Below are 21808 nucleotides of genomic sequence, written 5' to 3' on the forward strand. Positions count from 1 at the left end.
GAACATATGAACATACGAATTAGGAGCAGGAGTAGGCCACTCGGCCCCTTGAGCCTGCACCACAATTCAACAAGATCAAGGCTGATCTGATTGTAACCTCAACTCCACACTCCCCCCTACCCCCAATAACCTTTCGGCCTCTCGCTTATCAAGAGTCTATCTACCTCTGCCTTAAAAATATCCACTCATTTAACCTATCTATATCCCTTTGTAGCCTCCTTATGTCCTCTTCATAGCTTATTTTCCCACCTATCTTTGTGTTATCAGCAAATTTAGCAACAATACCTTCGGTCCGTTCATCCAAGTCATTTAAATAAATTGTAAAAAGTTGAGGCCCCAGCACACATTCCTGTGGCACACCACTCGTTACATCTTGCCAACCAGAAAATGACCCATTTATGCCCACTTTCTGTTTCCTGTTCGCTCGCCAATCTTCTATCCATGCCAATATGTTACCCCCTACACCATGAGCTTTTATTTTCTGAAATAACCTTTGATGTGGCACCTTATCAAATGCATTCTGGAAATCTAAGTACAATACATCCACCAGTTCCCATTTATCCACAACATGTGTTACTTCTTCAAAGAACTCCAAAAATTGGTTAAACATGATTTCCCTTTTACAAAACTCTGCCTGATTACCTTAAATTTTTCTAAGTGCCCTGCTATCATGTCTTTAATAATTGCTTCTGACATTTTCTCTATTTCGTTCTGAATTATCGTTTCTAAACGCTTTCCCACTACTGAGGGTAAACTGACTGGCCTGTAGTTGCTGGGCCTGTCCTTAAACCCTTTTCTGAAATCTGGCTCCACCCTTGTATTTAAGGAGGATTGGAAGATTATGGCCAGTGCCTCCACAATTTCCACCCTTACTTCTCTACGGTTCCTCAGATGCATCTCATCCAGTCCTGGTGATTATCAACTTTAAGTATAGCCAGCCTATCTAATACCCCATCTTTAAGAATTTTAAGCCCCTCCAGTGTCTCAACTACCTCCTCTTTCAACATGACTTGGGCAGCATCTTCTTCCTTGGTAAAATCAGATGTAAGTTACTCATTTAGCACCTCAGCCATTCCCTCTGCCTCCATGTGTAAATCCCTGTTTAGGACCCTATCTGGCCCCACTTCTCCTTTTGTCACCCTTTTAATATTTTTGTGCCAATAGAAGACTTTTAGGTTCCATTTTATATTAGCCACAAGTTTCTTCTCATACTCTCTCTTTGCTCCTTTTATTTGTATGTGTACTTGCCCTCTAAACCTTCTATATTCAGCCTGGTTCTCAATTGTATTGTCCACCTGACATCTGTCAAATGCACCCTTTTTCTGCTTCAGCTTATGTGTATATTTTATATATATATATATATATATATATATACAGAATATTTAATAATTGCAAAGATGTGTGTCAGCAACTGTGACAACACTTAACTCTTTCTCTCTCTCTCTCTCTCCTTGCTCTCTGTTCTCCCTGTTTCTTAGAGCCTAATTGGTTTTGCTTTATATACCAAACTTCCTTCCCTCTTTCACCCTGGGGGTGAAGGACCACCAGCTCCAGCTTTGTGTGGCTCAGTGGGTACCACTTTCTCCTTTGAGTTCGGAGATTGAAGGTTCAAGTTCTGCTCTCGGGACTCAGAACATATCCAATGCATTAATGAGGGAGTGCTGCACTGTCAGAGATGCTGTTGTTTGATTGAAATGTTAAACGGAGCCTCTGTCTGCTCTCTCAGATTGAAGTAAAAGATCCTATGCCATTATTTTGAAGCAGAGTAGGGAATTCCCCTTGGTGTCCTTGACGATATTTATCACTCAACCAGTGTCACTAAAAACAGATGGTCAGGTCATTATCATGTTGCTGTTCTTGGGAGCTTGTTGTGTGAAAATGAGCTATTGCATTTTCTCTAGAAGGACAGTGACTACACTTTCAAGGTATTTCTTAGGCTGTAAAGCACTTTGGGATTAAAGGGCACAATTTTTTTTATTCTTTCATGAGATATGGGCATCACTGGCAAGGCCAGCATTCGTTGCCCCTCCCTAATTGCCCTTGACAACTGAATGGCTTTCTAGGCCATTTCAGAGGGCAGCTAAGAGTCAACCACATTGCTGTGAGTCTGGAGTCACACATAGGCCAGACCATGAAAGTGGATTTCCTTCCCTAAAACCAGATGGGTTTTTAACAACAATTGATCGTTGCATGGCACCATTACTGAGGCTAGCTTGATGGTTTTTATTAACTAATTGAATTCAAATTCCACCAGCTGCCATGGTGGGATTTGAACCCGTGTCCCCAGGGCATTAACCTGGGCCTCAGGATTATTACTCCAGTGACAATACCACGACACCATCGTGTGTTTTGAAGAAAAGTGATAAGTAGAGAAGCAGAGAGGTTTAGGAGGAGAATTTCAAAGCATAGAGCCCGGGCAGCTAAAGGTACGGCTCCCAATAGTGGAGTGGTTAAAATCAGGATTACACAAAGGGTCAGAGTTGGAGGAGTGCAGATATCTCAGAGTGCTGAATAAGGATATAGAGATAGGGAGGAACAAGGCCATGGAGAGATTTGAAAACAAGGATGAGAATTTTAAAATTGAGGTGTTTCCAGAACAGTAGGCCAAAGTAGGTCAGCGAGCACAAGGGTAATGGGTCAACAGGATTTAGTGCAAGCTTGGCTGCAGCAGCAGAGCTTTGGATGAGCTCAGGTTTACAGAGAGTGCAAAGTGGGAGGCCAGCCAAGAGACGATTGGAAAAATCAAGGCTGGAGGTCAGCAGGCACATCATCTCCAAGTTCCTCTCCAAGTCACACACCATACTGACCTGGAACTACATTGCTGTTCTTTCATCGTTGCTGGGTCAAAATCCTGGAACTCCCCTCCTTGCAGCACTGTTGAAGCACCTTCACCACATGGACTACAGCGGTTCAAGCAGGCAGCTCACCACCACCTTCTGGGAGGGCCAGTAAATGCTTTGATAGTGTACCCACATCCCGAGGAAAAAAACAAGAAAAAGGCCTTTATATGGAATGTGATGAGTTCTCACACGCAGGGGCCCCTAATGAGTAGTCCACAAGGCTTTAAAAGCAGTTTGCCGTCCTCTAATAACCTGCTCAAATTCTTTGAGCTTGCTTATGAGTAGTGGGGGTGGGGTGGGGAAGGTGGGGAGAACTGGCTAGTGGTTATCACTTAATTGGATTTTCAGAAGGCATTTAGAAAAATCCCACATGAGGGACTTTTAAAGAAGGTCAAAGGTCAATGGAAAATTAGTTGATTGGTGTAGGAGGTAGTGGCTAAATGGGAAAAGCTTTGTCAATGGAATCAATGTTGAGTTGAGTCCTAGGCAGCCTACTATTAAAAAAAAGCTCACAAGAGATTTGGTGTAATAGTCAGACAGTTATACTTAATCAGGTGGCCCAGTGCCAAATATCAGAGAGAAAAACATCACTTCAAAAAGTAAAGGCCAATGAAGTAGAGTATTAAGATGTCACTCTGAGATATTAATGTAAAATGGCTTAATGTGTTCTCATGCAATCCATCTGTCTGATATTTTAGTGGTTTATTTTAAATGGGTTAGTACCGCTGGTAAAATGATGCACGAGGTAATTTCTATGAAGTATGTTAAGCACCCGTACTCCTTAACATCTCAGTGTTGTTTTAAAGGCCTAGGCTAGTTAAGGATTGGTGGACAACTTTTAATGCAGATAAATGTACTGTGACAGTAACTGCAAAAGCTAGATGGTTGTCCACAGGCAAATGTGGAGGAAGAAAAGGATCTGGGTGGGATCATGAGTGGTGGCTGGTCATGTACACTCTCTCTTACCTGATCAAAGCTACTCAATTCAATTCCCTTTCAAATAGGTGTCAACCTTGCCTCTGTGGGTAGCACTTTCCCCTCTGAGTCCGAAGGTTGTGGGTTCAAGTCCCACTCCAGAGACTTTAAGGACCATAATCCAGGCTGATGCTCCCAGTATAGTAGTGAGGGAGTGCTGCACTATCAGTGGTGCCCTTTTTTAGGGTGAGATGTTAAAATAAGGCCCTGCTTGCACTCTCAAGTGAACATAAAAGAAACCACTGTACCATTTTGAAGAGCAGGGGAATTCTCCCTGGTATCCTGGCCAATATTTTTCCTTCAATCAACGTCATAAAAACAAAATATCTGGTCATTATCACATTGCTGTTTGTGGGAGCTTGCTGTGTGCAAATTGGCTGCTGTGATTCCAACATTATAACCATGACTACACTTCAAAAGTACTTCATTGGCTATAAAGCGCTTTGGGATGCTCTGAGGTCATGAAAGACATTACATAAATGCAAGACTTTCCTTTCTTTCTCCTGTTTTCTGTGCAATTCATACAAGACCCTCTAACCAACATTGTGCAGTCACATAGTGAATAATCCTTATCCTGCTGATTAAGAGTGAATTCTTGGGTGCTCACTTACCCTGCTGAATAAAGCTTCCCTTGACTGAGTTGCACATTTATTGTACTGAATTTGTATGAACTTGTACAGTTACACAGTTAATAACTGTTATCCTGTTGATTGACTAGGAACTCGGCAGAGCTAAAGGGGCAGATGTTAACTATTAGACTGCAGATTTGGCCAGGCAACATTGGTAAGGGTGGGGGAGGGGAGCAATTGAGCAAAGTAGGGGGAGGAGGGAGTCTGGGATAGAAGCAGCCCAGGGAAACACATCTGCACGTGTCGATCCCGCAGAAATGATTTAAACTTACAATTTTTACCCCCAGCCAGCTACACCATCAGGAAAATCTGTCCAGGACACATTAAAATGACAATCAGAGCCCACTGCTCATTATAGAAACTCTATTTGTATATTGAAATGGTCTTCTGCCTCACGACAGGCAGGCGCTCAGAATGCCCAGAAACAGGCTCATTATGGTTGGAATTGGAGGGTTGGAAGTCAGAAGAATGTTTTTACTGTGATTTTTGGAGTGCTTCCATCTCATTTCTGTCTGTGAGTTGCAAATCGTCTTCACACAATGTGTAACCTTTACCCTGCTGAATAAACAGAACCAGTATGTAATTAGACAGTGAGTAATCTTTACCTTGCTGAATAAATAGAACCTCTATACAATTACAAAGTGATTTAGAATGTAAGAAATAGGAGCAGGAGTACAGCCTCTCAAGCCTGCTTTGCCATTCAATAAGATCATGGCCAATCCTCAATCTTAACTCCACTTTCCTCACATCCCTCGATTCCCTTAGAATCTGAAAATCTATCGATCTCGGTCTTGAATATACTCAACAACTGAGAACCCACAGCCCTCTATGGTACAGAATTCCTAAGATTCACAACCGCTGAGTGAAGAAATATCTCCTCAACTCAGTCCTAAATGATCGACCTCTTATCCTGAGACTGTGCCCCTGTGTTTTAGATTCCCCAGCCAGCAGAAACAATCTCTCAGTGTCTACCCTATCCAGCCCCTTCAGAATCTTGCATAATTCAGTGAAATCACCACTCATTCTTCTAAATTCCAGAGAATATAGGCCCATTCTTCCTAATCTTTCCTCATATGACAATCCTCTCATCCCAGGAATCAATCTTTACCCTCCTTACTCTGCTGAATAAACAGAACCTCTATACAATTAAACAGTGAAATATTCCTTACCCTACTGGATAAACAGCAACTCCATACAATTACAGAGTTAGTAATCCTTATCCTGCTGAACAGAAGCTCTACGCAGTTTTACAATAAATGCTATTCATTCTTTTACCCAATTTTCTCTCTGGGGCTGATTCATTTTGGCAGTGGTTCTGCTGGTACTGGCATTCCTCTGGTACTGCACTCAAGTGTCCATTTTTTGTGAGTGAGCAGAGACACCAGGCAGAACATTCCAGATAATCTTGGTCCTGTTCCTCGCAGCTGGACTTTTCAGCAGGGGTCGGGGGATTGTGATCAGGAGCTGGAGGCCCAACACAATTACTCCCTCACCAATCCAGGGGCACAATCCCAATTAAACCACCCAACTACTGCCCTGGCTGAAATCAACACAGACTGGGAGCAAACTTGGAGCCTTTTGGATCTGTATGTCCCACGACAGCACAAGGCAGTGCCTTTACACATTAGTCCATCAACCAAGGTGATGTACTTGGGGAAGACTAATATGATAAGACAGTATACTACAAATAATTTTGAAATGAGCAGAGAGAAAGTCCTTGGTCTCCATGTACACAAATCCTTAAAGCTGGCAGGACAAGCTGATAAAGTGGTTAAAAATTTTATTTAAAAGTTCATGTTTGAATCCCTTCAATCAGGTTTTCGCCCCTGTCACAGTGCAGAAACAGCTCTTATCAAAGTCTCAAATGACATCCTATGTGACTGTGATAAAGATAAACTTTCCCATCTTGTCCTTCTCGACCTGTCTGCAGTCTTTGACACGGTTGACCACACCATCCTCCGCCAACACCTCTCCACTGTCGTCCAGCTGGGTGGGACTGCTCTCACCTGGTTCCATTCTTATCTGTCTAATCATAGCCAGAGTATAATTTGCAATGGCTTCTCTTCCTGCTCCCACACCTCTGGTGTTCCCCAAGGATCTATCCTTGGCCACCTCCTAATTCTCATCGATATGCTGCCCTGATGATATTACCCGAAAGCACAGCATTAGTTTTCACATGAATGTTGACGACACTCAGTACTACCTCACCACCATTTATCTCCTTAGACAGCACCGTCCAAGCCCGCAACCTCTACCAACTAGAAGGACAAGGGCAGCAGATGCATGGGAACACCACCACCTGCAAGTTCCCCTCCAAGTCACACACCATCCTGACTTGGAACTACATTGCCATAAAGGCTCGAGTCTGCAAATGACACCCGACCCGAGCCCGACAGAACCCCATCTGACCCCAAGCCCGACCCGGCCCGAGTTCTTCCATTTTTTCCCGCGCCCGACCCGACCACCAGTTAACCTACCTTCCGTTTTTCACTTTGTTCCTTACCTGCACAAGCTTAAAATAACTGTAACAAAACCACCTTTAAAGTCCAACAACTAAATTAACATTAGAGTCCGAATGCTGGATCCGGATGTGCAACTCGACCCAACCCGAACCTGACACATGTTGTCGGGTCCCGTCAGGTTCGGGTCAGGCAGCAGGCCGTTATATCACCATTCCTTCACTGTCGCTGGGTCAAAATCCTGGAACCCCCTTCCTAACAGCACTGTGGGAGTACCTACCTCACATGGACTGCAGCGGTTCAAGAAGGCAGCTCACCACCACCTTCTCAAGGGCAATTAGGGATGGGCAATAAATGCTGGCCTGGCCAGCGATGCCCACATCCCATGAATGAATTTTTAAAAAAAAATTTGACCTCAAGATGAGTTTCTAACCTCATATTCATGCCATCTAAGACCACCTATTTCCACCTCTGTAACATTGCCCGACTTCACCCCTATCTCCGCTCATCTGCTGCTGAAACCCTAATTTTTGCCTTTGTTACCTCTAGACTTGACTATTCAAATGCACTCCTGGCTGGTCTCCCACATTCTACCCTCCATAAAATTGAGGTCATCCAAAACTCTGCTACCAATGTCTTAAATTGCACCAAGTCCTGTTCACATATCACCCCTGTGCTCATTGACCTACATTGGCTCATAGAAACATAGAAAAAATAGAAGCAGGAGTAGGCCATTCGGCTCTTCGGGCCTGCTCCACCATTCAAAAAAGATCATGGCTGATTGTCTAATTCAGTACCCTGTTCCCGCTTTCTCCCCATATCCCTTGATCCCTTTGGGATTAAGAAATATATTTATCTCCTTCTTGAATATATTTAATGACTTGGCCTCCATGGCCTTCTGCGGTAGAGAATTCCGCAGGTTCACCACCCTCTGAGTGAAGAAATTTCTCCTCATCTCAGTTCTAAATGACATACCCTGTATCCTGAGACTGTGACCCCTGGTTCAGGTCTCCCCAACCATCGGGAACATCTTCCCTGCATCTAGCCTGTCTAGTCCTGTTAGAATGTTATAGGTTTCTATGAGATCCCCCCTCATTCTTCTAAATCATGTGAATATAGGCCTAGTCGAGCCAATCTCTCCTCATACGTCAATCCTGCCATCCCAGGAATCATCCCAGTAAATCTTCTTTGCACTCACTTCATGGCAAGAATAAGGAGATCAAAACTGCACACAATACTCCAGATGTGGTCTCAGCAAGGCCCTGTATAACTGCAGTAAGACATCCTTGCTCCTGTACTCAAATCCTCTTGCAATGAAGGCATCATACCATTTGCCTTTCTAACTGCTTGCTGCACCTGAATGCTAGCTTTCAGCAACTGGTGTACAAGAACACCCAGGTCTCGTTGCACCTCCCCCTTTCCCAATCTATCACCATTCAGATAATAATCTGCCTTTCTGTTTTTACAACTAAAGTGGATAACCTCATATTTATCCATGTTATACTGCATCTGCCATGCATTTGCCCATCACCCAACTCGTCCAAATCACATTGGAGCCTCTTTGCATCCTCCTCACAGCTCACATTTCCCCCCAGCTTTGTGTCTTCTGCAAACTTGGAAATTTACATTTAGTTCCCTCACCCAAGTCATTAATATATATTGTGAATAGCTGGGGCCCAAGCACTGATCCCTGCGGTACCCCACTAGTCACTGCTTGCCACCCGGAAAAAGACCCGTTTATTCCTCGTTTACTCCCGGTCAAGCATCGTCTTGATTTTAAAATTCTCATCCTTGTTTTCAAATCCCTCTATGGCCTCGCCGCTCCCTGTCGCTGCAATCCCCTCCAGCCCCACAACTCTCCAAGGTATCTGTGCTCCTCTAATTCTGGACTCTTGTGCATCCCCAATTTTAATTGCTCCACCATGTCTACAGTTACCTCGGTCCCAAGCTCTGGAAAACACTCCCTCCACCTCTGCCTCACTTTCCTCTTTTAAGATATTCCTTAAAACCTACATCTTTGACCAATCTTTTGGTCATGTGACCTAATATCTCCTTATGTGGCTTGGTGCCATATTTTGTTTTATATAGCTCCTGTGAAGTGCCTTGGGGCGTTTTATTATGTTAAAGGTGTTATATAATATTTATATTTTCAGGCAAACCCCACCTGCCATGATTGAGGCACACATTATTTCACCACATGAACATTATAACTTAAAAATTGCAATCTCTGACTGGAAGGACATTTGCATAATACAAGACAATGTGGAAACAAAGAGAGACAATCCCTGTCCTCCAATACACAGAAGTGGTCGCACCCGTTTTGGTCAGATGGCTGACTGGCTGTTTCAGAGAAATTTGAACGTCCAACCAAGGATGTTGAAGAGACTGTTCCATATAAGGAGCTAGTCACATGACTAACGTGCTGAACACCCTGGGAGCTTTTTGTATTTGAACTCCCAAACAACGGGATTTGAACTGAGAGAACGTCGTGTGCTCCTGGAACTGAAGCAAGAACATCTCTTCTCCTGCCTGTCTGCCTGCTCATCTGTCAGGGAAATGAAACCATTGAAGACATGTGAAACTTAAAGAGAGAAGGGTTTTGCCACGTGACCAAAGTTTCAAGAAGATTACTGGGCCCCAACGAAAGGCAAGAATATAGCTTCAATCAAGGACTACAGTGAGCTCGAGAAACAGTAACTAGATATTGCCTCAAACTGTTCTACTTATCTTTTCTTCTGCTCTTTTCTGTCCCTATTTTGCATGTTTATATTGCATGTGCATGCTGGCATGAGCGTGTCGTATATCCGCAGGTGTGAACCGTATTAGAGTTTAAGGTTTAGTAAATTTCATCTTTCTGCGTTAAACCAAAGAAAACCTGTTTGTACTCAGTTATTTGCCTGATAATTGGAAACTGTGAGCAAGGAATCACAAAAGGGGAGCACAGTGTTTTTAAAATCAAACCCTGTTACAATAAGACCAGGTGAAGACAGCAAGAGACCCCCTAGATACATTGCTCACCTGGTCGTAACAATATAAGTTGTTGTTGTTGTATGGGTGACCTGGGTTTATAAATAGAGGAATAGAAAATAAATGCAGAGACCATGCTGCAACTTTATAAATCACTAGTTAGGCCTCAGCTGGGGTATTGTGGACAATTCTGGACACCACATTTCAGGAAAGATGTAAAGGCCTTAGACAGGGAACAGAGAAGGATTACCAAGAATACCAAGGATTACCTAGTTCTGATGAAAGGTCACTGACCTGAAACGTTAACTCTGCTTCTCTCGCCACAGATGCTGCCAGACCTGCTGAGTATTTGCAGCATTTCTTGTTTTTATTTCAGATTTCCAGCATCTGTAGTATTTTGTTTTTATTTTAAGGATTACCAAGAAGTTACCAGAGATGAGCAGATTCAATTATGAGGAGAGGTTGGAAAGGTTTGGACTGTTCACCTTGGAACTGAAAAGGTTAAGAGGTGACTGAATCGAGATAATGAGAGGTTTTGATAAGAGTAAATTGAGAAAAAATTTTCCCTCTGGCGAGTGGGTCAATAACCACAGGTCATAGATTTAAAAACATTGGCAAATTATCTAGAGGAGAGATGAGGGGAATTTTTTTCACTGAGACCTGACACTCTGAAAAGTTGATAGAAGCTGATTCTTTTTTTAAAATTCATTCATGGGATGTGGGTGTCACTGGCCAGGCCAGCATTTATTGCCCATCCCTAATTGCCATTGGGAAGATGGTGGTGAGCTTCCTTCTTGAACCGCTGCAGTCCATGTGGTGTGGGTACACCCACAATGCTGTTAGGAAGGGAGTTCCAGGATTTTGACCCAGCAACAATGAAGGAACGGTGATATCGTTCCAAGTCAGGATGGCGTGTGACTTGGAGGGGAACTTGCAGGTGGTGGTGTTCCCATGTATTTGCTGCCCTTGTCCTTCTAGTTGGTAGAGGTCGCGGGTTTGGAAGGTGCTGTCGAAGGAGCCTTGGTGCGTTGCTGCAGTGCATCTTGTAGATGGTACAGACTGCTGCCACTGTGCGTCGGTGGTGGAGGGAATGAATGTTTGTGGATGAGGTGCCAATCAAGCAGGCTGCTTTGTTCTGGATGGTGTCGAGCTTCTTGAGTGTTGTTGGAGCTGCACCCATCCAGGCAAGTGGAGAGTATTCCATCACACTCCTGACTTGTGCTTTGTAGATGGTGGACAGGCATTGGGGAGTCAGGAGGTGAGTTACTTGCTGCAGGATTCCTAGACTCTGACCTGCTGTTGTAGCCACGGTATTTATATGGCTATTCCAGTTCAGTTTCTGGTCAATAAGCGCCTAGGATGTTGATAGTGAGGGATTCAGCGATCGTAATGCCATTGAATGTCAAGGAGAGATGGTTAGATTCTCTCTTGTTGGAGATGGTCATCGCCTGGCACTTGTGTGGCGCGAATGTTACTTGTAAAAGGGAGTTGGACAGGTATTTGAGGATGAGAAAATTACAGGGTTACAGACAAAAACTGGGTGTGTGGGACTAAATGCAACTGATCTTTCTAAGAGCCAGCACAGGCACGATGGGCAAAATGGCCTCTAAGATTCTATGAACCTATCCCTTGAAAATGGCATTGGGAAGTTTGTTTATCCATTGCATTCGGGAAGGACATTAACTGGATCCAAAAGTATTTGTTTCCAATGTGTTCAACTCCACCCTTCTCTATCACTGCTGAAATGTAATAAGTTGGTCTCTTGTAAACAGGCTAATATGGTTGAATGGCCAAACTCTTGAATCAATCTGATTACAGTAGGGATCACCAGGCAAGTGAACTAATAAACTAAAATGAGATTTACCCTGTTACATGAGAGAATTGGGCATAATTTTTCTGCTTTCAGCAACAGTTGCATCCATGCGTATAATTGATTTTAGAAATTATCAAAATACATAATCACTACATTCTGCCGAGTGATTAGAGGATTCGGCTCAAATATTTAATAATCCAATCCCATTGCCAGCAATTAATCTAGAAGATAAGACAAATTCTGGCTGCAGACAGCACTGAAGGGGAATATCATTCTCTGAACTCTCACTGTGGCTGGAAAGAATTTTCTAAATTGGAAAGTCTATGACTTTGGGCGGGGAGGGGGATGGGGTAGGGGTGGGGGGAGCTGGGTGCACAGTAAGTGAGATATTGGCCTTTCACTTCTGTAACTTAGGTTCAAGTCCAGCTCTGCTGCACAGAGTCACAGCTGGCGATCCTTACCCAGCTCAATATAAACTTACCAAGTGAGTAATGGGAAATTCCCATAGCATGTAACCTTTACCCCGCTGAGTAAGTGACTCAACAGTTATACAATGAGTAACCCATATTGTGCATAAACAGTAATTCTGTTCAGTTTCACACGCTTACCCTGCTGAATAAACAGTAACTCTGTACAGTTAGACAGTGGGTAACCCTTATGCTGCTGAATAAACAGCAACTCTGCACAATCGCACAGTGAGTGATCCTCACCCTACTGAATAAACAGCGACTCTGTACAGTTGCACAGTGAGTGATCCTTACCCTGAATAAAAAGCAACTCCGCACAATTGCACGGTCAGTGATCCTCATCCTGCAGAATAAACAGCGACTCTGCACAGTTGCACGGTGAGTGATCCTCACCCTGCTGAATAAACAGTGATTCTGCACAGTTGCACAGTGAGTGATCCCGACCCTGAATAAACAGTGACTCTGTACAGTTGCACGGTGCGTGATCCTCACCCTGCTGAATAAACAGTGACTCTGCACAGTTGCACGGTGAGTGATCCTGACCCTGAATAAACAGTGACTCTGGACAGTTGCACGGTGCGTGATCCTCACCCTGCTGAATAAACAGTGACTCTGCACAGTTGCACGGTGTGTGATCCTCACCCTGCTGAATAAACAATGATTCTGCACAGTTGCACGGTGAGTGATCCTCATCCTGCTGAATAAACAGCGACTCTGTACAGTTGCACAGTGAGTGATCCTCACCCTGCTGAATAAACAGTGATTCTGCACAGTTGCACGGTGAGTGATCCTGACCCTGAATAAACAGTGACTCTGCACAGTTGCACGGTGAATAATCCTGAATTTCCCTTCCTAAACATCTTCACCTGTATATCTGCTCTCTAAATGCAAGTTGTTTTTGTTGTATGTCTCTGTTGACTAAACCTGATCATTTAAACACAAGAATCAAGGTCCAGAGTGGAGTTAACCAACAAGCTGAAAAGAGTAAGTGAATGCCAGTGATGTGAAATGGTGGTCAGATGACTCCAAGCATGGGTTTGAAAAACCTATTGATTATTGGAGAAGAGGATGAGGGAGGAGAGGAATTCTGCACAGTTTTGAGGTCCTCAGACAGAGGAGTAAGAACATGTAGGAAACACGAGAGAAATGTTCAGAGGAACACTAACTAGAGGAGAATCAGAAACAAAAACATTCCTTTAGTTAGCGCCTTTAATAAAAAGGTCCCACAGGCGAGAAACTGCTCAAACACCAGAAGAGAGATTGAAGGAATGGTACAGAACAGAGGAGAGAGGCAGACAAAGTGAGTGAGAATTCACAGAGAGATGAGTCAAGTGCTAGAGGACATAGAAGAGAGAAAGACAAAGCAAGAGAGGATTACGAAGGAGAGATGGTTCAAGTAAGAGAGAATTCGAGAGGGATGGGGTGTGGAGGATTTGAGGGAAGGACCGAACAGGTGAAGTTTAGGAAAAGTTCTCAGAGAAAGAGAGGTTGTGCAAGGAAGGATTAGGAAACAGAAGAGCAGAGCAGGAAATAATTTAAACAAGAAAGTCTTGCATTTATTTAGCACCTTTCCTGACCTCAGTTGGTCCCAGAGTGCTTAACAGCCAATGAAGTACTTTAGAAGTGTAGTCACTGCTGTAATGTAGGAAACACGACAGTCAATTTTTACACAGCAAGATGTCACAAGCAATGTGATAATGACTAAAGCATCTGTTTAGACCTGATAGAGTTCTTAAAATTCAATAGGGCGGATGTGGAAAGACCGTTTTCACTTGTGAGTCCAGAACTAGGGAGCATTATTCTCTCTCGTCTCACTCTCTCTCCTTCCTTTGTCTCTCTCCTCCTGTACTCTCCCCTCCTCCCTTTCTCTTTGTCTCTCCTCTCTTCCTGCATAATAAATAGGAGCAGGAGTAGGCCATTCAGCCCCTCGAGCCTGCTCTGCCATTCAATAAGATCATGGCTGATCTGATCGTGGCCTTAACTCCACTTTCCTGCCTACCCCCAATAACCTTCGACTCCCTCAAAGATCAAAAATCTGTCTAACTCAGCCTTGAATATATTCAATGTCCCAGCCTCTACTGCTCGCTGGGGAAGAGAATTTCAAACACTAACAACCCTCTGAGAGAAGAAATTCCTCCTCATCTCCGTCTTAAATGGGAGAGCCCTTATTCAGAACCTGTGTCCCCTAGTTCTAGATTCCCCCACGAGGGGAAACATCCTCTCAGCATCTACCCTGTCAAGCCCCCTCAAAATCTTATATGTTTCAATAATGCTTCTTTCACTCTCCTCCTGTTCTCTCCTCTCTTCTTTTCCCTCCTCCATTCTCCTCTTCCTGATTTTCTCTCCTCCCTTTCTCTCTCTCTTTCTTCCTCCATCAGTTAAACTACACATGAACTGAAGAACCCTACAGCTTTACAGTGACATTATTAAACAGACAGTTTTGCCTCTGTCAGTCTGCCTGTTTACAGAGCCTGTTTACTGGCACTGATAGACTTGGGAAGAATGAATTGTTCATCACTCACAGTAGCTGGGGCAGACCAGACCTCGGAGAATGCTCTCACTGACATTGCCTTTGTCACAAACACTCTCTTTCATAAAGCATCCCCTGCCTCCCCCGAACTGGTTGCCAAGCAACCCGACGAGGCAGGAATGAGGGTGTGGGAGACAGAGCGAGGGAGAAGGAAAAAAAGGGAGAAGGAGGGAAAGAGGGGTTAGGCAGTGGGAGGGAGAGAGTGCGTGAGAGTGAGAGAGGGAAAGGTAGAGTGAGAGAGGTGGAGGAGACTGTGATAAGCAGGGAGTGAGGGAGAGGATAAGTGAAAGAGGGAGTGAGAGGGAGGGAAAGTGAAAGAAAGGGAAGGAGGGAGTGAAAGAGTGAGCGGGAGAGAGGGAGGGAGAGTGAATGTGGGATAGGGTGTGAAATAGGGAGGGAAAGAGAGAGTGAGATAGAGAGGGGGGGGGGGGTAGAGGGTGTGAGAGAGATTTCTTATGACTGCAGGATTCTGACTGACGAGGAGAACAAATTATGCTGAACTAAGTGGAAGGTGTGAAGGAATTAAGGGAAAGTATTAAAGGGGCAGGCCCTCGCTCGGATGTGTCAATGTTCTGGCAGTGAAGGGCTTGTGGGGATTGAATTGGACCTACAGCACTCTATGTGTCAGAAAAGATGTTGGTAGCTGTCGGTGAAGAAGGATGAAGATGTTTGAAGCTTTCTGGTACAGTACTGCAGCCCAGCGCTAAGGACTGTGAAGCAGTCTGTGTGATAAATAACTCCACAATAGTGAGCCGTGAGTGCCGATCGCTCAGCTGCCAGTCTCTGGATCTCGGGCAGCCAGCAGAGCTGCACCGGGCTTAGACACCGACAGACCCTGTAGATAAAACAACTTCGAAAACGGGTTTATCCCCCAGCCCCCTTCTAAACTTCCCACTTTTCCAGAAGCCGGATTTCAGACTGAACGAGGAAAGCGGAATCTCCATGAAGACACAACTGATCAATTCAGCGGGATGCCTTTTAAACCGGGTGCCAAGTTCTTAAAGATGATCAGTCTTGACACAAGGGCCCTGAGCATGAGGTTACCACAGTACAACTCCTGGAGAGAGACAAGACAGTGAACTGCTGGAGCAGCGAAGCCTACACGCCTGTGGTAACTGCTCTTTACTAAGAATGAGTCAATGTACTTTGGCTTGTTTGAGTTTTGGAGTCTCTGAATGCCATTGCGAAGGGTTCCAGTGCCACTTCACTCTGTTGTGGTCACCCTACCCTGGCCAAGCCTTCATTTTGGCACGGGGCATTTTATTTCTCACACCCCTCACCCTGCTGAGGGGGATTTTCCTGCTCTTGCCTACGTCCACAGAGCAGAATACAGCTAAATGCTTATCCTGCAGTGGTGGGCAGTGCCCATTATGAGGACCAGGTCTTGTTAGGTGGGTTGTGGCTGGAAACTGACTGCCCCCACCCCCCCGCCCCCTCCCCGCCCCTCCAAACCCCCATGGCAGCTTACTGGCTCCAGACCCCCACCAGATCAAACAAAAGGATGCGGAGGCGGGGTCAGGGAGAGAGGGGAGAAGGAGGGGAAGGAATGGGGTTGGGTAGGTGTGGTGGGTGAGGGCAGCAGCACTCCACCTCAACCTCACTATAATGAAGAGAGCACTTCATTGGGTTGGAGGAGGCTTGTGTGGAGCATAAACACCAGTATGGACATGTTGGGCTGAATGGCCTGTTTCGGTGCTGTACATTCTGTGTGACTCGCCTCTCGAGAGCAATTTGTCCAGTCCACCGCCTGATGTCCGATCATGGGACCCCCCCCCCCCCCCCGTTTCCGTTTTAAAGGGGCCGACAGCCTGACTCTGAGGGGGTGTGCTCTGGCTCCTCCACCCCCACCACTCACTATGGTCGGCTTCCACTGGACATTGCTGTGACCACAGTGATGGCAGCAATGAGGTGGTAGGTTGTTACCCGCCATTTTCACCAGCACCACAACCCTGCCTGTGGTCTCATCCTCCTCCCTGCCCCCACTGCACAGTTCCTCTGGGCCCAACACCCAGCCACAGCCAAGACTATTCTGTAACTGCCACGAGGAGGCAGTCAAGAGTATCCTAGAGTGGGCAACGACAGACTGTCTAACCTAAAACTCGACAGGCCAGCTGCCCTGCACTTGGGACCATTCAGCCCAGACCCACTGCGCCACCAAGACCGTCCCATGTTGTGCCATCAGTAATGGTCCCTCTGCTGGTTGCAGTGGATCAGGGGTTAATTTTTGTGCTTTATTTTCAGAGATAATACAGTCGCTGGAGTGAGCTGTCAGCTATTACTAAACCACTGACTGTGATAATACAAAGCAATCTTGATTTTATTAACAGGGAAAATTATCTGCTCAGACTGCAATATTTAGTAGGGTTTAAATATTGTATCTTGAGAAGACACTGCTAAGAGATAGACTGGTTAGAGAGAGAGGGCCTTGAGGCAGAGGGATTAGGGATGGAGGGGTTAGAGATGGAAGGCTTAGAGATGGAGGGATAAGAGATGGAGGGGTTAGAGACAGGCGGTTCGAGACAGAGGGGTTAAAGATGGAGGGATTAGAGACGGAGGGATTAGAGACGAAGGGGTTAGAGACGGAGGGGTTTGAGAGAGAGGAGCTAGAGACAGAGGGATTAGGGATGGAGGGATTAGAGTCAGAGGTGTTAGGGGAGGCGGTGGTGTAAGGGTAATGTCACTGGACTAGTAGTCCAGAGGCCCGGGCTACTGCTCTGGGGACATAGGTTCGAATTCCACCAGGCAGATGGTGAAATTTGAATTCAATTAATAAATCTGGAAGTAAAAAGCTAGTCTAATGGTGACCATGAAACCATTGTCAATTGTTGTAAAAACCCATCTGGTTCACTGATGTCCTTTAGGGAAGGAAATCTGCCGTCCTTACCTGGTCTGGCCTACATGTGACTCCAGACCCACAGCAATGTGGTTGACTCTGAAATGGCCTAGCAAGCCACTCAGATCAAAGGCAATAAATGCTGGCCTAACCGGTGATGCCCACATCCCATAAACAAATAAAAAAAGGTATTAGAGACAGAGGGCCTAGGGATGGAGGGATAAGAGATGGAGGGATTAGGGGTTTACTCGAGGCTCATTAGCAAAGGGTGGGGTACTGGAGGGTCCCCACCACCATAACTAGACCCAATGGGATAGAAATTGGTTAGCATCGCATCTGTTTCTTGCCTATGCCCTGAACTCCAAGGATGTATGATGGTGACACTGGGGCTTAGAGGGTTACATTATGAGGACAAGCTGTATAAACTTGGTTTGTATTCCCTTGAGTTTAGAAGTTTGAGGTTTACTCAGTCAAGTTGTTTAAAATGAGAAGAGGATTCAATAGGGTCGATACAGAGAAACTGTTTCCTCTGGTGGTTGGGGGGACTCTAGAACAAGAGGGCAGAATCTTAAACTTAGAGTCAGGCTGTTCAGGAGTGAATTTAGGAAGCAATTTTTCACAAAAAGTTAGAGGAACTGAGAATATTCTCTCCCCCACAAAATGTGCCAGTGCTGGAGGCCAGTTAGAACTTCTAAGACTGAGAATAATAGATTTTTGTTAGGTCAGGGTCTGATGCGATATGGAGTTAAGATGGAGGCGCAGATCAGACATGATCTAATTGAATGATAGAACAGGCTAGAGGGGCTGAATGGCCTGTTCCAATGTTGCTTTAAACATCTGATTTAGGATGATATTCAGGTATCTAAAATAGCCACCTAAAGCAGGCATTAGGCCCATTGAATATACAAGTGAGCGGCCTAATGCCTGTTGGGTCTGTACCCGCTCAGGTTTTCTGACCGTGGGTGTGGCCTAGCAAACAGCCGCGGCCTAGAAATATACGTACAACCTTTTTGAAAGGTTGGCATAGAGTCCAGCGGCCCATGAGGGCCATTGGCTGCCCATAATCAGACCTCCCCGTCTTCCCCACCCACCCCCGAGACTCACTCCAGGACCACTGGCAGTGAGGCAAGAGGTCCCAAATTCAACTCCTGAAATGGGTGAGCTGCCCTTGGAGCTGCAATAGGTGCCATCTGCTCACTGAAAATGAGCCTCGGGACTCCTGGTAGGGGTGCACACTGCCTATGCAGGTGTCAGCTGTGGCTCAATGGGTAACACTCTCGCATCTTTCTCAGAAGATTGTGGGCTCACCCCAAATACTTGAGCATATAATTCAGGCTGACACTCCAATGCCGTACTGAGGGAGTGCTGCACTGTTGGAGATGCCATCTTTCAGAAACATTAAACCGAGGTGCTGTCTCCCTTTTCTGGAGGGTGTAGATGATCCCACAGCCATTATTTCAATGACAAGCAAGAGCGATCTCCTCCAGTGCCTTTCCCAATATTTATCTCTCAACTCACACAAATAAAGCAGATGATTTGGTCATTATCACATTGCAGTTGGTGGGATCTTGCTGTGTGAAAATTGGCTGCTGTGTTCCCTCTATTACTACACATCAAAAAGCACTTCATTGACTGAAAAACACTTTGGGACATCCAGAGGTTGTGAACAGTGCTATAGAAATGTAAATCTTTCTTTCAATGTGGAGCCAAAACTAGGCCCAAAAATGGACCTGGGGGAATTTTATAGCCAATGCCTTGAAGAGAGGAGGAAAGAAACTGGAGGGTGAGGGTGGCTATTCTCAGTGTCTGATGATTGCGATAAAGCTGACAGCCTGATTAAAGGCTGACAGACCTGATCCCATTCTCATTGAATTATGCAGCGGATAAGGAGGCCATTCAGCTCATCGTGCTTGTGCCAGCTCTTTGAAAGAGTTATCCAATTAGTCCCACTGCCTGCTACTCTTTCCCCATAACCCTACAATTGTTTTTCCTTTCAAATATTTATCCAATTCCCTTTTGAAAGTTGCCACTGAATCTGTTTCCACCGCCCTTTCAGGCAGCACATTACAGATCACAACAACTCGCTACGAAAAATTATTTCTCCTCATCTCCCCCTCTGGTTCTTTTGCTGATCGCCTTTGCTCTTTGCTCCCCCAGGTAGACCCATCTCTCAGCTTCACAGAAACTTGTTACCAAAATGGTAATCACTGCAGCCAATGAAGAGGACAATTCATCGAACCAAGAAAAGGAAAGCAAGGAGGAGACCATTCTGGCCATTTTGGGCATCATTGGGACAATCCTCAACCTTATAGTCATCATCTTTGTGTATATTTATACCACACTGTAATCAGGAATGCCCACACCAGTCAATGGGGACTAACTGCAGTTGGGAGAGACTTTCAATGATGCTGGCAATGGAATATCAATGTACACTTGGAAAGTCTTGATGTCCTTGACTATTCAAACCTACTGAATTCCATAATTATATAAGTTGCAAAGTGAACGCAAGGACTGTTTTAGGCACACATCCTCTGTGTAGAAGACCATATTGAATGCCAATAATGAGCTGGAATCAGTCTTTTTTGAAGTGCAGCACTGAAAGACTTTTTCCAATGAGGAAGAATAACCAAAATCAGCTTTGCCAACATCAGACTGGTACAGTAATGAGGGAGGAGAACATCCAAACGTTTGGGCCCTGGCAGTGCAACACGGCTCTGAAACTGTATCCAGACCCACCACCACTGACTTCCTGTATCTACCCTGCAGATACATACTGAGGAACGGGGGGCTGATTTACCACTCATTCCATTCCAGCACAATCCTCTAAATTTATTCTCTTAAAGTCTGGATCAATTCTCTGGAAGACTACCTTGAAGGTTTTGCGTAAAAGGCTTCGTGAAATGTACCAGGGAAGGGACTAAGGAAATGGACAACCTAGATACAAAAACAATCAGCATGTCCACCAATCGAGATGGACTTATTACAGGTCCTGAGCACCACAGCAACTCATCCCACTAGATTCTGTCTGCAATTCCAGAATGGTTGGATTGATTCACCTCTGAACATATAATTTTTTTCTCTCGCATCACCCAACTAGTGAACTTCAGGAGCTCCCACCTTCATTGTCCTGGTCTGGAACCTTGATCTGGCTGATTGTGTCTTGGTGGATCCATTGAGAATGGACCAGCCTGTCTGTCATGCAACTTTGCCACCTGTCTGCTAATTCAGTGAATGCCTGGGATCGACCTGTCCTCCCCGCTGACCACCCTGACACTGAACTCCACCCCCTGGTGAATGCTACATAAAGCTCTGGCTCCTGTCCTGTGACTGGACCAGGTTATATGCTGCCTCCCGCCCCATCAAACATGTGGAACAGTCATGTGGCTGGACCAGGTCATGTGACCCCCACACTCACCCACGTGACTGACCCGGGACTCCCAATGACAACAAGTTGATGTGAGATGAAATGGAAGCACATTTTATAAGGAACCTGACTTTCCCACTTTTACAGTCTGTATTATATATAAAAACTTACATTTGCATTATGTAAGGATTTTGTGAGAAAAGGAGAAAAGGACACAGTTTAAATTTTGAGTATTTGCTTGATAAATACTTGGGATTTACTTGGGATTAAAAAGATATTTAATATTAAACCAGCTGTTCTGAGTAGGTGAACTTTATGCTCTTTCCTTTGTTCCTAGTAAAGGTGATTTAATATTGCTAAACTCTGTCGATGGAAAGCAGTCACTAACCATTTGGTTTGAGCTCGGGTATAATGACACTGAGCTCCTCTCTGAAATATGAGAGTAATTAATTACTTACATTTATCCCAGTGCCTTAATCTTCATTAAAAAGCCCCAACATGTTTCACAGAGGCAAGAGCTGGGCAAAGATGGGGAAAGAATTATGGGAGGTGACATGCTCAAAGAGGTCGGTCTCTAAGGACCCTCTTGAAGGCGAGGAGAGAGGCAATGAGAGGTGCTTGATGGTAAACACGTACAATTAGATTTGTCTGCTTAATACAAATTAAATTAGCTTTCGCGAATGACTGCCAGAGACTGAACCCGAGATTTATGGCTCAGTACCTTTGTTCCTTTGTTTAAGAAGGGTAGCAAGGATAATCCAGGAAATTATAGGCCGGTGAGCCTTACGTCAGTGGTAGGGAAATTATTAGAGAGGATTCTTCAGGACAGGATTTACTCCCATTTGGAAACAAATGAACTTATTAGCGAGAGGCAGCATGGTTTTGTGAAGGGGAGGTTGTGTCTCACTAACTTGATTGAGTTTTTTGAGGA

The 21808-nt window shown here is 45.0% G+C and overlaps 1 protein-coding gene across 2 annotated transcripts in view; it reads left to right on the forward strand.

Moving 5' to 3' along the window:
• LOC137373422 (protein TUNAR-like) overlaps positions 1-21169 on the forward strand; it is a 33679-nt gene extending 12510 nt beyond the window's left edge. The window contains exons 1-2 of one of the 2 annotated variants that reach the window (XM_068038242.1): positions 15504-15791; positions 19671-21169. In XM_068038242.1, coding sequence (XP_067894343.1) covers positions 19711-19860 — 150 coding nt within the window. In that variant the 5' untranslated portion in view covers positions 15504-15791; positions 19671-19710 and the 3' untranslated portion in view covers positions 19861-21169. Of the gene's footprint in view, positions 1-15503; positions 15792-19670 lie in introns of those variants that run through there. The other variant, XM_068038243.1, reaches the window with a different exon arrangement.
• Positions 21170-21808: the final 639 nt, after the last annotated feature.

This window comes from Heterodontus francisci, chromosome 9 (genome assembly GCF_036365525.1).
Source record: "Heterodontus francisci isolate sHetFra1 chromosome 9, sHetFra1.hap1, whole genome shotgun sequence".
Taxonomy (NCBI): Eukaryota; Metazoa; Chordata; class Chondrichthyes; order Heterodontiformes; family Heterodontidae; genus Heterodontus; species Heterodontus francisci.